At 33.0% G+C, this 14746-nt stretch overlaps 1 protein-coding gene across 3 annotated transcripts in view; it reads right to left on the reverse strand.

Annotated features, from left to right (window-relative positions):
* Nucleotides 1-2239: 2239 nt before the first annotated feature.
* LOC105324421 (sodium- and chloride-dependent glycine transporter 2) overlaps nucleotides 2240-14746 on the reverse strand; it is a 28448-nt gene continuing 15941 nt past the window's right edge. For all 3 annotated transcript variants that reach the window (XM_066076091.1, XM_066076092.1, XM_034444685.2), the window contains exons 4-15: nucleotides 12188-12328; nucleotides 11168-11333; nucleotides 10703-10835; nucleotides 10353-10487; nucleotides 9901-10004; nucleotides 9654-9778; nucleotides 9291-9403; nucleotides 8615-8749; nucleotides 7538-7637; nucleotides 7162-7262; nucleotides 6477-6656; nucleotides 2240-5965 (exon numbers count right to left, since the gene is read on the reverse strand). In XM_066076091.1, coding sequence (XP_065932163.1) covers nucleotides 5822-5965; nucleotides 6477-6656; nucleotides 7162-7262; nucleotides 7538-7637; nucleotides 8615-8749; nucleotides 9291-9403; nucleotides 9654-9778; nucleotides 9901-10004; nucleotides 10353-10487; nucleotides 10703-10835; nucleotides 11168-11333; nucleotides 12188-12328 — 1577 coding nt within the window. In that variant the 3' untranslated portion in view covers nucleotides 2240-5821. The remainder of the gene's footprint in view (nucleotides 5966-6476; nucleotides 6657-7161; nucleotides 7263-7537; nucleotides 7638-8614; nucleotides 8750-9290; nucleotides 9404-9653; nucleotides 9779-9900; nucleotides 10005-10352; nucleotides 10488-10702; nucleotides 10836-11167; nucleotides 11334-12187; nucleotides 12329-14746) is intronic.

Consider the following 14746-nt stretch of genomic DNA (forward strand, 5'->3'; position numbering starts at 1 on the left):
GCTATGATGCTACTGATTGAAATGCAGACATTTAATGGATCCTGGCAATTGACTGACAATTTCTCAAAAATCATAGGAAACACAATGGATCAATTTTATTAAAGAGAGAATCCCCTGTTGGCGTATGTGAACTATTCAAATTACAAAGATTATTAAAAACTTTTGAATAAGCGACTGTAATTGAATGCCAATTAAGTAAATAATATAAAAAGTATCAAAATGTTAAATACAATATTTATGATAATGTAACATCCCATTATGTGTGTTCTTCCGCATAATGATAAATAAATTCTTTTGTTTTGGTAACTATTCAGGATATCGACATATGGGCTACAGCTCTTGCCGTTTCATTTTTGAGAAAGAACTTTCTAGAACAAAGGGAAGAGTTGGAAATTGGGGAGGAAAGGCTTTAAAATGGTTAAGCACCAAAACGAATGAAGGCGAAGATATTCTCCAAGAAGCTTCGAGATTTTTGTCTTAGTCTACATGTATTGATAAGTTTCTTTGATATGACAAACTCTGTCGAATATTAATTTTGCTTCCATGATCATTCTGAAAATAATATCTATTGTTATACTTTCATGTTAAATACTGAAATCTGATTGGTTAAGACGCAGTTAATAATATTTTCTATTACCCTCAGCGTTAGCAACGCACTTAGCAACGGTTAACATTATATAAATAGTGCCTGTTTGGGAGGGTAACAAACAGGCACTATTTATTTTGTTATACTGAATGTCTTAATTTTTAAGAAAATTTTACTGCTTTTATATAGGAATAACGTGAATTCTACAGCGAACCGTACGCGCATAATTTTCGCGAATGTAACATTTTTTAATGTTACCCGTTGCTAAGTGCGTTGCTAACGCTGAGGGTAATAGAAAATATTATTAACTGCGTCTTAACCAATCAGATTTCAGTATTTAACATGAAAGTATAACAATAAAAAATGTTACATGCGCGAAAATTATGCGCGTACGGTTCGCTGTAGAATTCACGTTATTCCTATATAAAAGCAGTAAAATTTTCTTAAAAATTAAGACATTCAGTATAACAAAATAAATAGTGCCTGTTTGGGAGGATAACAGTTGAAATTGACACCCCTCGAAAACAATTGTCAACCTCCGCTTCGCGTCGGTTGACAATGGTTTTCTCGGGGTGTCAATTTCAACTGTTACCCTCCCAAACAGGCACTATTTATATAATATTGCCATTTAGAATGGGAGTTCAATTAATTTCACAACTTTTTCTTTGTTTTATACCTTCACCTTACATTAGTTAATTTTTCATACATTGTTCAAATTAATGTTCTTTTTTGTGCGGTAAAAAAAATTAATTTGTTGGGGATGGGCTATTTTTAAATTGCAATTAAAATGGAACTGTCATATATTATAGATTTATGTTTGATTGGTTTATGAATGTGTTTCTTTTTTTCGTTTCTTTTTTATTAGAATAGAACGTCAATATATAGATAAAAAATCCTTACAATTAAGACATTCCAAGTTACTTACATGTCATTACCGTATAATCAATGTAAACATTCTTGCATCTGTAACATGCCATTTGCAAGCAAATTAAGAAAATTAACAAAAAGCGGAGCATCATCACATCGCGACACAGAATTAAGAAAGGGATTTAAAAATTATCATGAGAGCTGTAACCCAGCTAGTGAACAATTTCGCTCATGTTACTGATTTCTCTGCCGATGCAATTAGTAGATTTCTGAATAATATCAGGTACTGTCAGTATTCAAGATTTGTATCAATACTTTGTGTTTGTGTTCAATGAATTCAACATATTGCTGTCAGTGATTGTAAGTATGCTTCTTGGCTCCTATATATGTAGTTTCAATTGATTAAAATTGATATCAAACTGGAACTGAAGTTAGTATTAATTGTCATTTAGAATTCAATGACGTATTAATGCCGGACTAGTTTGACAATTCGTCATGCTCTATCTTAAAAAATAAATTTAGACAGACATTAATAATAAATTTGTAAATCATTTCTATCTACATACATTATAGTTATATTAGTCATATTACTTTTATATTTTAAACATTAACAAATACTGAGATTGTGTTCTTTTTATTTCTTGTTATATAACCAAAGAACATTACAATCCCTGTGAATGACTATCTCTATTTGCCAACCTCTAACCCATGGCCTCCCAACAAGTTGTTAGCGTTTTAGATATCAAGCTATAATGATCTTGGACACATCAGAAGCACAACAAAACATCTGTGTTGAGGATTTTATTTCCTGAAAATTGTACATCAAGACTGATTTTTTTTAAAACAAGTGTAAAAAGAATTATCATTCGATTAATGAAAGTAAAAATTCCCAAGATAATGTGTAAAACAAAGAATCAATTTTTTTACAGATTTACAAATAACAATGATAAAAGAAAGTGTCTTTCCTTGAGAGCAATTTCAAAAGGCTCAAGTTTTAAACATCGTTCCATCCCTTTACACTGAATCAAAATTATAATAATCTTAGTCAATCCTTTAAGTATAACAGGGTTGGATTTTTTTTTATAATGACTACAGTTTTTCTTTGACATGTAATAGAAACAAAAACTTCTACAATTCATCATAGGAAAAAAAACAAAAGGTGATGTTTAGTTGCAAAATTGGGTACAAAGTATCACACTACATGCTACAACAGATTTAAGGTTGTACATCCCACCATAATTTTGTGTTCTAGTGTATGAAAGGTATATAACAGACAGAGTTCCAAAATTTAAAACATTACTGCAACATATAAAAAATTATGTAGAATCAAAGAAAAATTTTTTAGATACTAATTCAATAGTGTTATAAAGCTTTATCACGTTGATAATGCTAAATTTATCGGAATGAAAACAACTATTTTATTTGAGAAAAAAGAAGTATTTACAACTCAAACGTAATTACAGTTCAAAAATAAGACTGAATTGTGGGATGTATAACCTTTAATACCTATCAAGCTAAAGAGTATAATTCAATATGAAAAAAATTAAGGACAGTCAAAAAACCATGACAATTTTAAACAAAGCAGTAGCTTTTTTTTAATAGCAAGAAGGTTTCGAGGTACAACAAACTACAAAATCAAGGACACACATTTTCGATAATATTATTGTTATTGGAAAATCCTTACGATGCTGTCATGGATACCAACAAAGAATTGAACCTACGCAACACACAGAGTCACATCAGTACGAATGCAGGTAAATTGTATCAATGAAAACAACAAATCTTTCACTTCAAAACACATTAAAACAACAGTTTCTGGTCTTCTTTTTAATTCTAATCAGTTTCATTCAATATCTCAAGTTAATTTGTGGTAGATTTTTTTTTGAGACTTTGAATGTGAAAATTTAACCATTTCATTGTTGATAATTATATTTAATTACGTTGAAAAAAAAACATGACACACACAATTGATTGTTGAAATTTTTCAGTCACTATAGAGAATGACAGGCCATGGAAAAATTCTCCGGGAAAATACGTTGACTACTTTGTTCACGTAATTTCTAAAACAAAATGATGATAAAATATTCTTCAAATCATCAAAACCTGTTCACCATGAAAAATGCAGGTGTGAGGCCCTCTCTCCTCTTATATGGTTTGGTTACACAGGTATTTGTTCACATAATAAGTTTAGTGGATTTACACACACAAAATACAATATATAATATGTATATGTCATATTGGTATGCAACAACAAAAAGACTAGTAAAGGAAAAATGGAGCTTCAGTTCACTTTATCATGATAAGGGATAAACATAAGTCTTAAAACTGTAGAGGTAAACCATGCTTAATTAGAACAACTAATTAAGACAACATTATCAATCAGAATTGCATTATAAAATATAAAGAGTAAAACTATTAAAACAGGTATAAAGAAATAAAAATAACATTGAGATTCACTGCTTACATAAAATGAGATTCAACAAGGAAGAAACAGTGAGTTCTATTATTTTTTAAATTAATACTTTATTTCTCTTAAACGGAACAACAGCATTGAAATGTTCCTGTAAAACTCAAAAAAGTTACATTATGTCTGTATGAATTATGCAATAGTGTAAAAACAATATCTGGCACTAACAAACTTTTGAAATTAACAACAGCACTAACTATGGGCATGTTTATCTAGCAGTTTATCTAGAAGTTCTTAGTTTTCATATATTAATGTCCTATAAAAATAAAGTTATTTATAATTAACAAAAATAGCACATATTATTTTTTTGTCTAAAATTCTGCCATAGAACTACCAATACATCATTAAAACAGATATCCATACCCTATTTGAGAAATCTGTGACTGAAACTCACAACAAACATTTAGCACTAACGAAATGTAAAGTTCACCAATAACTGAAAACAGCACTGTGCATTTGTACATCTAAATAATTCTCGGTCAGCACTTCTCAAACAAAGCACTTATGGCTGATCAGTGTCCTGTGTTGTGTAGCAGTGAAGATGAAGACAAGTGACAATAGCACCTCACAAACTTACATCAATTCTAATTATTGTAAAAGTAAAGCCAAACAAATCAATTTTCTTTAAAGCACATTGTGAAGCTGGACAAAAGCAGGACATAAGCAATAGTCGTAATGGCAAGGGGAAAGCAAGCATGAACTAAAATGGCTTCTCTATATTATGCACTGATTTATTATGCACTGATTTCCTAGTTATGGGTGTGGGAACCAGAACTCAAGTGATTTCTGCAAGGGAGAATTTGATTGGATAGACTTCATCTGCATAGTTGGGGAAAAAAAGCTGGATGCTGTAGTTGGTGCTGATTCTATAATACTGAACAATAAAGGCACAAGACGCTGTATACACCACACTGCATAATGATGTCTAGCTTTCATCTGTATCCATTGTTTTCTTTTTTATGTTGTTTTTTTATCTTTCAACTGCATAACCTTTCTTTCATATTCAAATCACAAGTTTGACCATCAGAAAATGTTCGTCTACATGTGGATCATTAAGCATATTATACTTTTTTTTAAAAATACACCATACATGTTCATGTTCCTAAATAGAGTATCAAGTGGAAGAATCAATTTCAAATAAGTTATCAATAATGCTTATAAATAATACATGCATGCTGATAGAAAAAATCAGATTTGCATATGATGGATGGAATTCCACAGAAGACTTTTGTTAATGAGGTATGGAAATAAACAATAATCACAGTACAAGAACATGTCTTAACACATTTTCAATATACTATGTATTACAGGTATTCAAAGTCAGATTTGATTTTGGCATTTATATGGACTAAATGTCAACAAGATATGATCAAAAACATTGAATTCTATGGATTCACAACTGCCTTATAAATTCACTCATTTCACAAAGGTTTGATTTCGCAATGGAATGATTGCAAAGGACAACAGCTTTCATCTACATAAATCATTGATATACGACTTTTTTACTACAACACTTTTGGTACATTTCAGCCCCTTGGTTTTTCAATTTTTAGAATTTTCAATTTGTTTAGTGTTACGAAAAATAAATAAAAATCGATAGCAATTCCAATGTCCTTTCAGTCGATCATTCTTTTCATATCAAAACAAATTTGATACAATTCAGCCCATGGATTTTAAATGATGTTTGGTATTACGCAAAAATAACTTTTGCATTTTCTATATCCTTATAGTCTTATTTTTAGATCAAAACCAATTATAATAAATTTCTGCCCATAGATGGTGTTATGCAATTGTTAAATTGCACTTTCTGAATCCCTTCTGTCCTTCATTTTTATAAACTTCAAGATCAATTATTGGCTACAGGCTGAAGTGTGATTCCTATCTGTTTAAGGTGTATGTAATTAGACCTTCTGGCCATCACCCTGCTCCTTGAGAGGTATCTGACACTCCTGATTGTAGCCATCCCCCATCATCTGCCTCTGAGCACGGTGCTCTTTCAGATATGGACCCCAGGTATCCAATGGCTTAGACAGGTACTTAATCAGCTGTGTAAAACAAAGAAAAATATTGTGAGTGGAAGAAGTCAAACATTCAAAAAGATATTTTATTCACTAACAGAATTTGTATCAACTTTTGATAAGGCTCCCATGCACTTTGAATGATTTAAATGTAAAAAAGAGAGTCATATAAATTTACATATTAAAACAATAGTATTTACATGTATATGCATTTGTATTTTATTCTTTAAAGAATAATGATCAAGTTTTATCTCAATAAGTGTAGTGTTAAGGGCCCTTTCACATTTTGCCCACGGGCACTTTACAACACTTTGCAAACATATGTTTTAGCTTTGCACAAGTTCTCCCATACATTGCACTGATGTCTCTCATTCATTGCATGTATTTTAGTGGTCGCTTTCTGCTCATGCATTTATTGTGACAGGGCCTTAAGCAGCTTATTTTTCCCTTCCCTTGGTATCATAGTAAATATGTACAACATTAATGGAAGTGGGAGCAATAATAAAAACTGACTAAAACACAGCATGTTACAACTCACTTCCATAAAGGTTCCGGAGAACTTCCTCCTCTCTCTGATGACCATTATGATGGCCACGATGGGGATCATGCTGATGGAGGAGATAGAGATCAGGGAGCCCACACCGTCCGCCCAGCCGGGGAACTTCATCTTGTTGTACTCCGTTGGGTTGAAGTCAATGGCCGTGAACAACAGGATGGCCTACAGAAAACAACAGAGCCAGATTTATCACGCAAGTGCATACTATTGGCTCTATATTAAAAAAAATTGGATCTACATGCATTAAAGAAACAAAATTGGATCTAAATTAAAAGAACATCTACATTTATAGAACAAAAATGATTGTCATTTGATCTGTTTATCATTTCATTTGGCTCTTTTCTATTGGAAAGTTGATTCCATATGTACATTTACACGTTTGTGTATTATAAGCAGCGAAAGTTGAACCCCCCTCTCTAAAATAATACTACCGGTATCTTATTGGAGGAGCAGTTTCAAATATTACAACCATAATATTTCAAAACTCACATAGGAAATGAAAATCTAATGGGGTCTAAATCATGTGCAACATCTAAATCATCAAATGTAGCAATTAAACAACACATTTATTCATCTGGCAAGAACATATTTCCTCTGCTGTCAGTCCAAATTGCTGAAATCAGGGCTTAACTGCCCTGAATCCACCTGTCTTTGACAAAACTCTTACCAACAAGGCCACAGGAGCCACAAACTTCCAGCTGTATTTCCATATGTTGCTAGGACGCGACCCCAACATCAGTTCTATGTCTGTCAAGAATCTGTCAGCACCTAGAACATGTACCATAGACATAGCTAGACACACAGATTCTGTAAGGGAGACTCCGCATTTGTACAACTTCAAATATTGATTCGACACATCAAGTAAATCATCATTGCAAGTAAATTGCATCAAATTCACTGATACATCTCATACTAAATCAAATTTTCATTACATTTCGAAACATTTGAATATTCTTTATATCATTTGGATTTCGAGAGCTGGAAATGTCACATTAACAACTCTTGGCCATATGTCTAGGTGAATCTGAGCCTTGTAAACTTACCGTATACCCAAGCAATGCCAATACACTCGATCATTCCAATAAACAGTAAAGAGTAGGTGGCAGCATAGTTGTCAAAGAGTTGCAGCATATACATGCCTCCCTGTCAATGCAAAAATAAACACTAAACATAAACAGCCAGTATCATTATATTATAAAAACATTAAATCATTGATCCACATGGTTTCAGATTTTACACACCAATACACCACTGCCATACAGGATTAAGAATACATGTACATGTAACTAAATTTTATGGCCTGGATTCAGATAGAGTACTTGGTGTGTCAAATTACAGTGTATGCCATGATAGGAATACCCATTCATCCATTGAGACAAAAAGTAAGAGATAAAGAACAAATTTTATTATTCCCTATTATGTCAGATATGGGACGAGGACCAGCTGTGAAGCTGTCGATATAATACTTAAGACATTCCAAGTTTTGTATCTTACAATCTCTAAACCAATACACTGAATGCCGTATTAGTAAACATTATTGGAATAAGATGATAATAGCAGTATTATCTCTATGAAATAATACTGTACTCATGAAGGTGATATTAAACAAGACCAGACCCCGGGGCCATAAAACTTAGACGAGCTCACTTTTCCACTATATGTTCCTTTTGTAAAAGTGAGACTTAGATCAAAAGTAAGCTCGTCTAAGTGTTATGGCTCCAGGGCCAGTAGTCTCTTTAAGCTAAGTCTGTGTAACACGATGGGAGAAATAATGACAGAACAGACTGGGATTCAAACCCAGGTCCCCTGAATCTCTAATCAGGTGCTCTACTAAATTAGGTAATCGGCGCCAGTATTCAAACCATTCTAACTATCACAACTGCACATGGAGAAACAGGAATGACATATAAAAAATTGTCTTAAGTACAGATTCATATTTAGTAAAGTGCAATAGAATAGCATAGATTACATTAATTTTGTATGATAAGATGAAAACCAAATTAAAAAAATAAAAAATAAAACACCATGAATATCCATGACAAGTTAATACTCATATTTAACACAAGTAATAGTTGTAGGTATATATACATGTATATATATAAAACATAAATGTTTCAAACCTGAGAGCAGAAGATGAGGCCAATTAAGAAGCAGACCACTGCTATAACAACCAGTAGAATCGTCTTCCTGTATCCTTTACGACACTGTGGGAACTGGTCCAACAAGGTGGTATGTACAGTAGTTGCAGTCGCAATCTACAAAAAGAAGCGAGTTCACAATCAAATCATGCAATAACGCTTGACAAAATTCCTGGAAGGAAAGTGATTAATCAAAAGATTAAAAACAGGAAGCAATTAAATAGATAGGATTAATGGTAAAAAAGACTTCTCGATTTTATGATGATGGCAATATTTTAAGTGCAGGGTCTCTCTCATTCAAAGTATTATACAAGACCATGCACACTTGGACAATTGAATGCCACCATCAGCACATGGGTATTGGATATCATTAATACTTCTATAACTTCTAGAAGATGTGTATCCTCCAAGTTGCTTTCCAAGGAGTAGAGAGCCCTCAGTTACTTATTTGAACACAGGGTCAGAAGATGTTTTCTGTTAGGAAGGTAGTATGAAACTATCAACACCCTAAGTTAAAACTTTCAAAGTGGAGTGTCCCTCCAAGAGATGAAATCACTGAATGAGACGGTCTAATGTGTACAGGGATGGATTTAACACACCTATAGTTACCTGCAGAGTTTACCTATCAATCGTCCTTGTCTGGGAAGAAATACTTTACCTGAGTTCCAAGTCCCAAGGTGATTAGCATAGCAAAGAAAAGCACAGACCACAATTGTGAAAGGGGGAGTTTTGTCACTACATCAGGGTATGCTACAAAGGCCAATCCTGCACCTGTTAAAAGGGAACCGAAAAAAATCTTGCATCAGATCCAAACTTGGCTCAATAATCATCTTCCACCCAACAACCCATTTATCATAAATCACACACTCACAAGACCTTACCCAGGCAATGTAAATTGAACCAGTGGAGGTTCATACCCATCCTTTTATAATTGATAGCGTTCCCTTGGAACACCTGTTTGAGTTGTGAGTTTGTTGAGTTATACATATTCATTTCTTGGCTTATGAGAAAACCATGATACCTTCAGTTGCAACATCTTTAATGGGTTGTTCCAGCACTTCTGCCATGTAGCCAATGATACTGAAGATGACCAAACCGGCAAAGACACTTGTGACCGAGTCCAAGACAGAAACTATGATGGCATCCCTACAAAACATACGAACAGAAACTTCCAAGCTCTACACAAAGTACTCGTAACTCGTAGGAAATAGTTAGTGGAATTTTAACTCATTTTGTCAATCATGTACTTATGTCATATGGAGACTTACATCAAAGCATTATTGTTGAACTTGTTGTAGCTAGCCAGTGTAATGAGTCCACCCCAGCAAGGAGACAGAGAGAAAAAAATCTGCACAGCAGCATCTCCCCATACCTACAAACAAGGGAAAACATACATTTTGTTCAACACATTGCAGTAACTGTCAGAAACAATTCAATTGTTTAGGCCAAAAACATTAATTTATTGTTTTAAATTACAGACACCACTAATTTGAGTAATTTTTTTTGCCATTTTGAATAAGAGAATAATTCAATTTTTAATTAAAATACATGTATAAAAATTGAATTATTCCCCTTTACAAATCTTACAATAAATCCATCTATAATATTTTATTCAAATTTTTTTGGCCCAAGAAACTAAACATTAATTTTCATAATTTGACCTTAGGCTGGCTAAAATTAGAGTTCAGAAACTGTTCAAGAGTTGGTTATAATTTCTTACCTGTGCCCTGCCCAGTTTATCCCACTGAGGGGTGAGGTAGTACACGATTCCGTTCATTGCTCCGGGAAGGGTCAGACCTCGGATCAGCAGGATGAGCAAAACCACGTACGGGAAAAAGGCGGTGAAGTAAACAGCCTGTAAACATCAGACACCATTTAATCCAAAACAAGATATAGGCAGTGCTCTTCATCACTTGTAATTTTACTGAATATAAAGAGTACATTCAGAGATCAATATTGTATATATATATACAAGAGACCCCGACCCACTTTGTAGAACAAAATATAAGTTTCAAGGCCTCACCAATTTACAGAAGGCATTCATTACATATCAACATATGAGAGACTTACTTTTCCTGATGTTTTGATGCCCTTGGCCAGACATATGCAGACCAGCACCCACGCCAAAAGAAGGCAACCAACAAGTTCCCATTTGATCCCTCCAATTGTGTGAATCCCATCAGTAATGTCAAGGACACTCTGACTGTTTAAAGAAGAAGTTCATCATGAGCAACTATTCCAATATACATGTTTTTACACATATAGTTTCATTTACTATTTGACGTAATCTGTTTTATGTTATGAATTAACATGTACATTTTCCAAGACCTGTATCTTGTTTATACTAGGTAAGGAAAATTCCTGGAAAATGTAGGTTAAAGCTATAAAATCATCTTGAACATTTCATGTCTTTGTAACAATGTTCTCGCATTTCCAATACATTGGTTTAAACTTGATCCTATTAAATAAAATATACAAAAATAATCTTCAAAGCCTACATGTAGATATTATGACAGACTAAGCATTTCTACCTACTGGAAATAGTCATCGCTGGGTGATTTGAGTTTGCTGGTGCCGTTGTAGAAAGTACAGTTCATGTAGGAGAAGTCGACCGCTGTGGCATTAACACACTGGTTGTCACACCAAGTCCCGTTGTATCGCTTACACTTCAATATCTGCACCTTCGTCTCGGTACTGCAGGCTGAGAAATCAAAAGGAAAAATCAACAGCTGTAATCAATTAATACATTAGCTTTGTGAATGTTCACAGAGCTAGTATTTAAGTGATCAAATTAATTGGATTTAATTTAATATACATGTAAGTTTACTGTGGTTTCATCAATATTCAAGGGTATCAATTTTCGTGGATGAAGTGAAAATCACAGTTTCAAGGATAGGTAAATTCTTGGCCAATGACCCTATCAATAAAAAATGCTAATAGAAATTGCACTTCGATGAACATTTAATTTCGTGGATCAACTAAACAACGAAATCCACGAAAATTGGTATTCAACGAATATTGATGAAACCACACTATCAGGTATTTTAAGTGTTTCATATTTTAATGGTGTCATTCAGGTGTCATTCAGTTCTACATTAAAATGACAAATTACATTATAATCTACACGTGTATATGTATGCATACCATCAATAACAATAATTATTTTTATTAAAATTTGATCCTTCCTTTCTAGATGAATCTAAATAAGCTATATCTCACTGTATTTCCTGCACAAAAGCGACGAGCTACACTCACAATTAGAGTGAAATTTGTTCTATTACCAGTGTATAACATGTAACTTCATGTATTAAAAGTTAATTGAATGCAATGCTTGAATTTGGACCTAATACCGATATTATAACTAATATCTAACATTTTTTAATTCTTGTCCATTATATCACATGCAAAATGAAAGCTTTCAAGTGCCAGATTTGGAGCACTTTAAAAAAATATCATGAAAATTCTGTAATACTGATAAGAAAATTTTATCTAAAAAGTCTTTTATGTTGTGAGTTTATAAAGTGCATTCAGTTCAAGAAGGACAACTCTTCCCACCTTCAGTGGCCCACTCTCCACACTCAGCCCACGGCAAATTGGCAGCAAACGAGGCGAAGAGATAATACAGTGTATAGGCGATGATCATGTTGTAGTAGATACAGATGAACACTGACACCACGAACATGGCCCAGCCAACGCCTGAAAGAGTAAACAAGCCACGTACATCATTAGCTAAGATCAGGGTATCGCAACACACTAAGAACTCTTCTCTATGGCTGCCAAAACAGCCTGGTGCCTTGATTACTGACAGATGGAGTTATACAGCTTTAATGATAATACATGTATTTATATGCTTTGGAATGTGTCTCCCAAATGTAATCTCAATACACAAACAATTATAGGCTATCAACTTTGTGATCAGAAATACACATGTGCCAGCTCAAGTGTAAAAGTGCATGCACATACTAGTATGCCGCACACACTTGACAACATATTTTCTTATTGTATAGGCTGAGGAAATTAATGGCTTGCCTTCACCCAATTTCTCATGGTAAATTATTTTTGTACACAAAATTAAAAGCCAGAGCGTATTTCGTATTCTTACGACAATTAATTTTTGTGAGATAATGCATTTATTAATGTATGGCATAAAACAGAGTGGTTAACTAAAAAACATTATGATGAATAATGAGTACATCATGTTTTAAGAAGCTTTGTTTAAACTTGATACTTTATTATATGTTCATTATAAAACGAGCTACATGTACTTGTAATTAAAATACACAGGAATATTTTTTGTAGTTTAAGTCAAGGGTATCTATTTTGAGCCAAATTCTGGTCAATAATGCATCCACAAATAAAATAAAGTTTCATGTGCAAAATCACAAACTCCTTGTGATTAATTCTCCAGGACCTTCAGATCTTCTCCAATGTTCATTATTATTGATCACCTTGAAGCAATATTAAGATTTCAATGCACATTAAATTGTGAAATAAAAAAATGCATTATGCATGTTATACATGAAATATTGAATTCAAAACCTATAAACATGTTGTCACTATTGCCTCCCTGTGTTTTTTTTTAATCAAAAATACCAGACACAAAAAATAGAGAAAAAAGAAGGAATAAGTTTGGAGCTTTGAATTTTGATCCTCATAGCGTACAAAATAGGAGAGAATAATAAGACACAGTTTGCTGCAAATAACTCCGCCTATATTAATCTAAATCTCTATGGAAACAGCTAAATAGTGCAGCCATAACAAGGCACTGTGGGCCAAATTTTAATTTCACAGTATTTACTTTATATTGCGTAAGACTCTGCAGGGTAAATTAAGTTTTTATGCAATATCACTTCATTATGTAATACTATGTAAATAGTGCTCCACATGCAGAGTACATGTAAATACTGACTTCTGGATATGAATTAAAGCTGATCAAATGAAATGAATAAACTCCTTAGATGTCTATAAATTTTAACCAATAGCTTTCTTTATATATTACCTTTATTATTTGTTAGAAACTACGGGTACCTAAAAAACTAAAGAAAGAGAAAAGGAAGAAAAAAACGAGAGGCTCATTGGCTAAATCACTCATCTTGAGCGACTGAAATAAATAAAACACTGTTTTCTTTGTTTTGTTGGGATCAAAAATGTACTCTATCTTTAAGTCCTTTCCCTGCAACAACATCTCTTTATAACGTCAAAGGTTTCTAGTGTGATTTTTTTGTATTAAACTTCATCGTCAAAGTACCTTGCAGTTATTTATTGATGCACAAATATAATGCACTCTCCCTTTATTTTTTTCAGTGCAATTTTAATACAGTAATGCATTTCTCAACACCCCACCTTACCAGTAATTACAGCAAGATTTTTGCACCTGTAAATTTGTCAAAATATCCTGCATGTATAATTATTTCACATTTTATAACCTTCATTTTCTTCAGAAGAATTTCCTATCTGTATTTCAATGCAAACCCGTCCCCTAATCCTTCAAAGGGGCGCAAGCCCAATGACAAATAATTTCCTGCAGCCTTCTTTTTCAGCTGAGATAAAAACTCAAATACTGCAGTAAAAAAAGAAGGTACTTCAATAATAAAAATTTCTTTATATTAAAGGAGTAAAAAGGTGAATAATATTTGAGTAACCGATCATAAACCCTTATCTAAATATAACACATCTCTTTAAAGATTTGTAATGGAAGTAATTGGGTTACATACAACAGGATCTAAACTGAAATAACCCCTTCAGACAACCAGGCTTATTTTACACATGTAACCGACTGTAACTTGTTTAAGCAGATTAGAATAAAGAAATACTGTCCAAAGTATGCTATGCTTAACTTACTTGCATGAATATGCAAGGGACTTCACCCATATTTATCCATGTCATACATATTATTAACATGACACTGAGGCGACATATTGCAGAAAATCTAACAAAATACTGTTAAATGACATCAATATCCTTTTTCATAATAAAATTGGGTCTAATAACAGTAAATAAAACCATCAATGGCTAGGTTCACATGAAAGAAAAATATTGATAACCAAAAAATAAGGGTTTTTTTAATCATCTCCTGCAAGGATAGTAAATGCACAAACTGATTAAATAAAATTT

This window comes from Magallana gigas, chromosome 2 (genome assembly GCF_963853765.1).
Source record: "Magallana gigas chromosome 2, xbMagGiga1.1, whole genome shotgun sequence".
In the NCBI taxonomy this organism is placed as follows: Eukaryota; Metazoa; Mollusca; class Bivalvia; order Ostreida; family Ostreidae; genus Magallana; species Magallana gigas.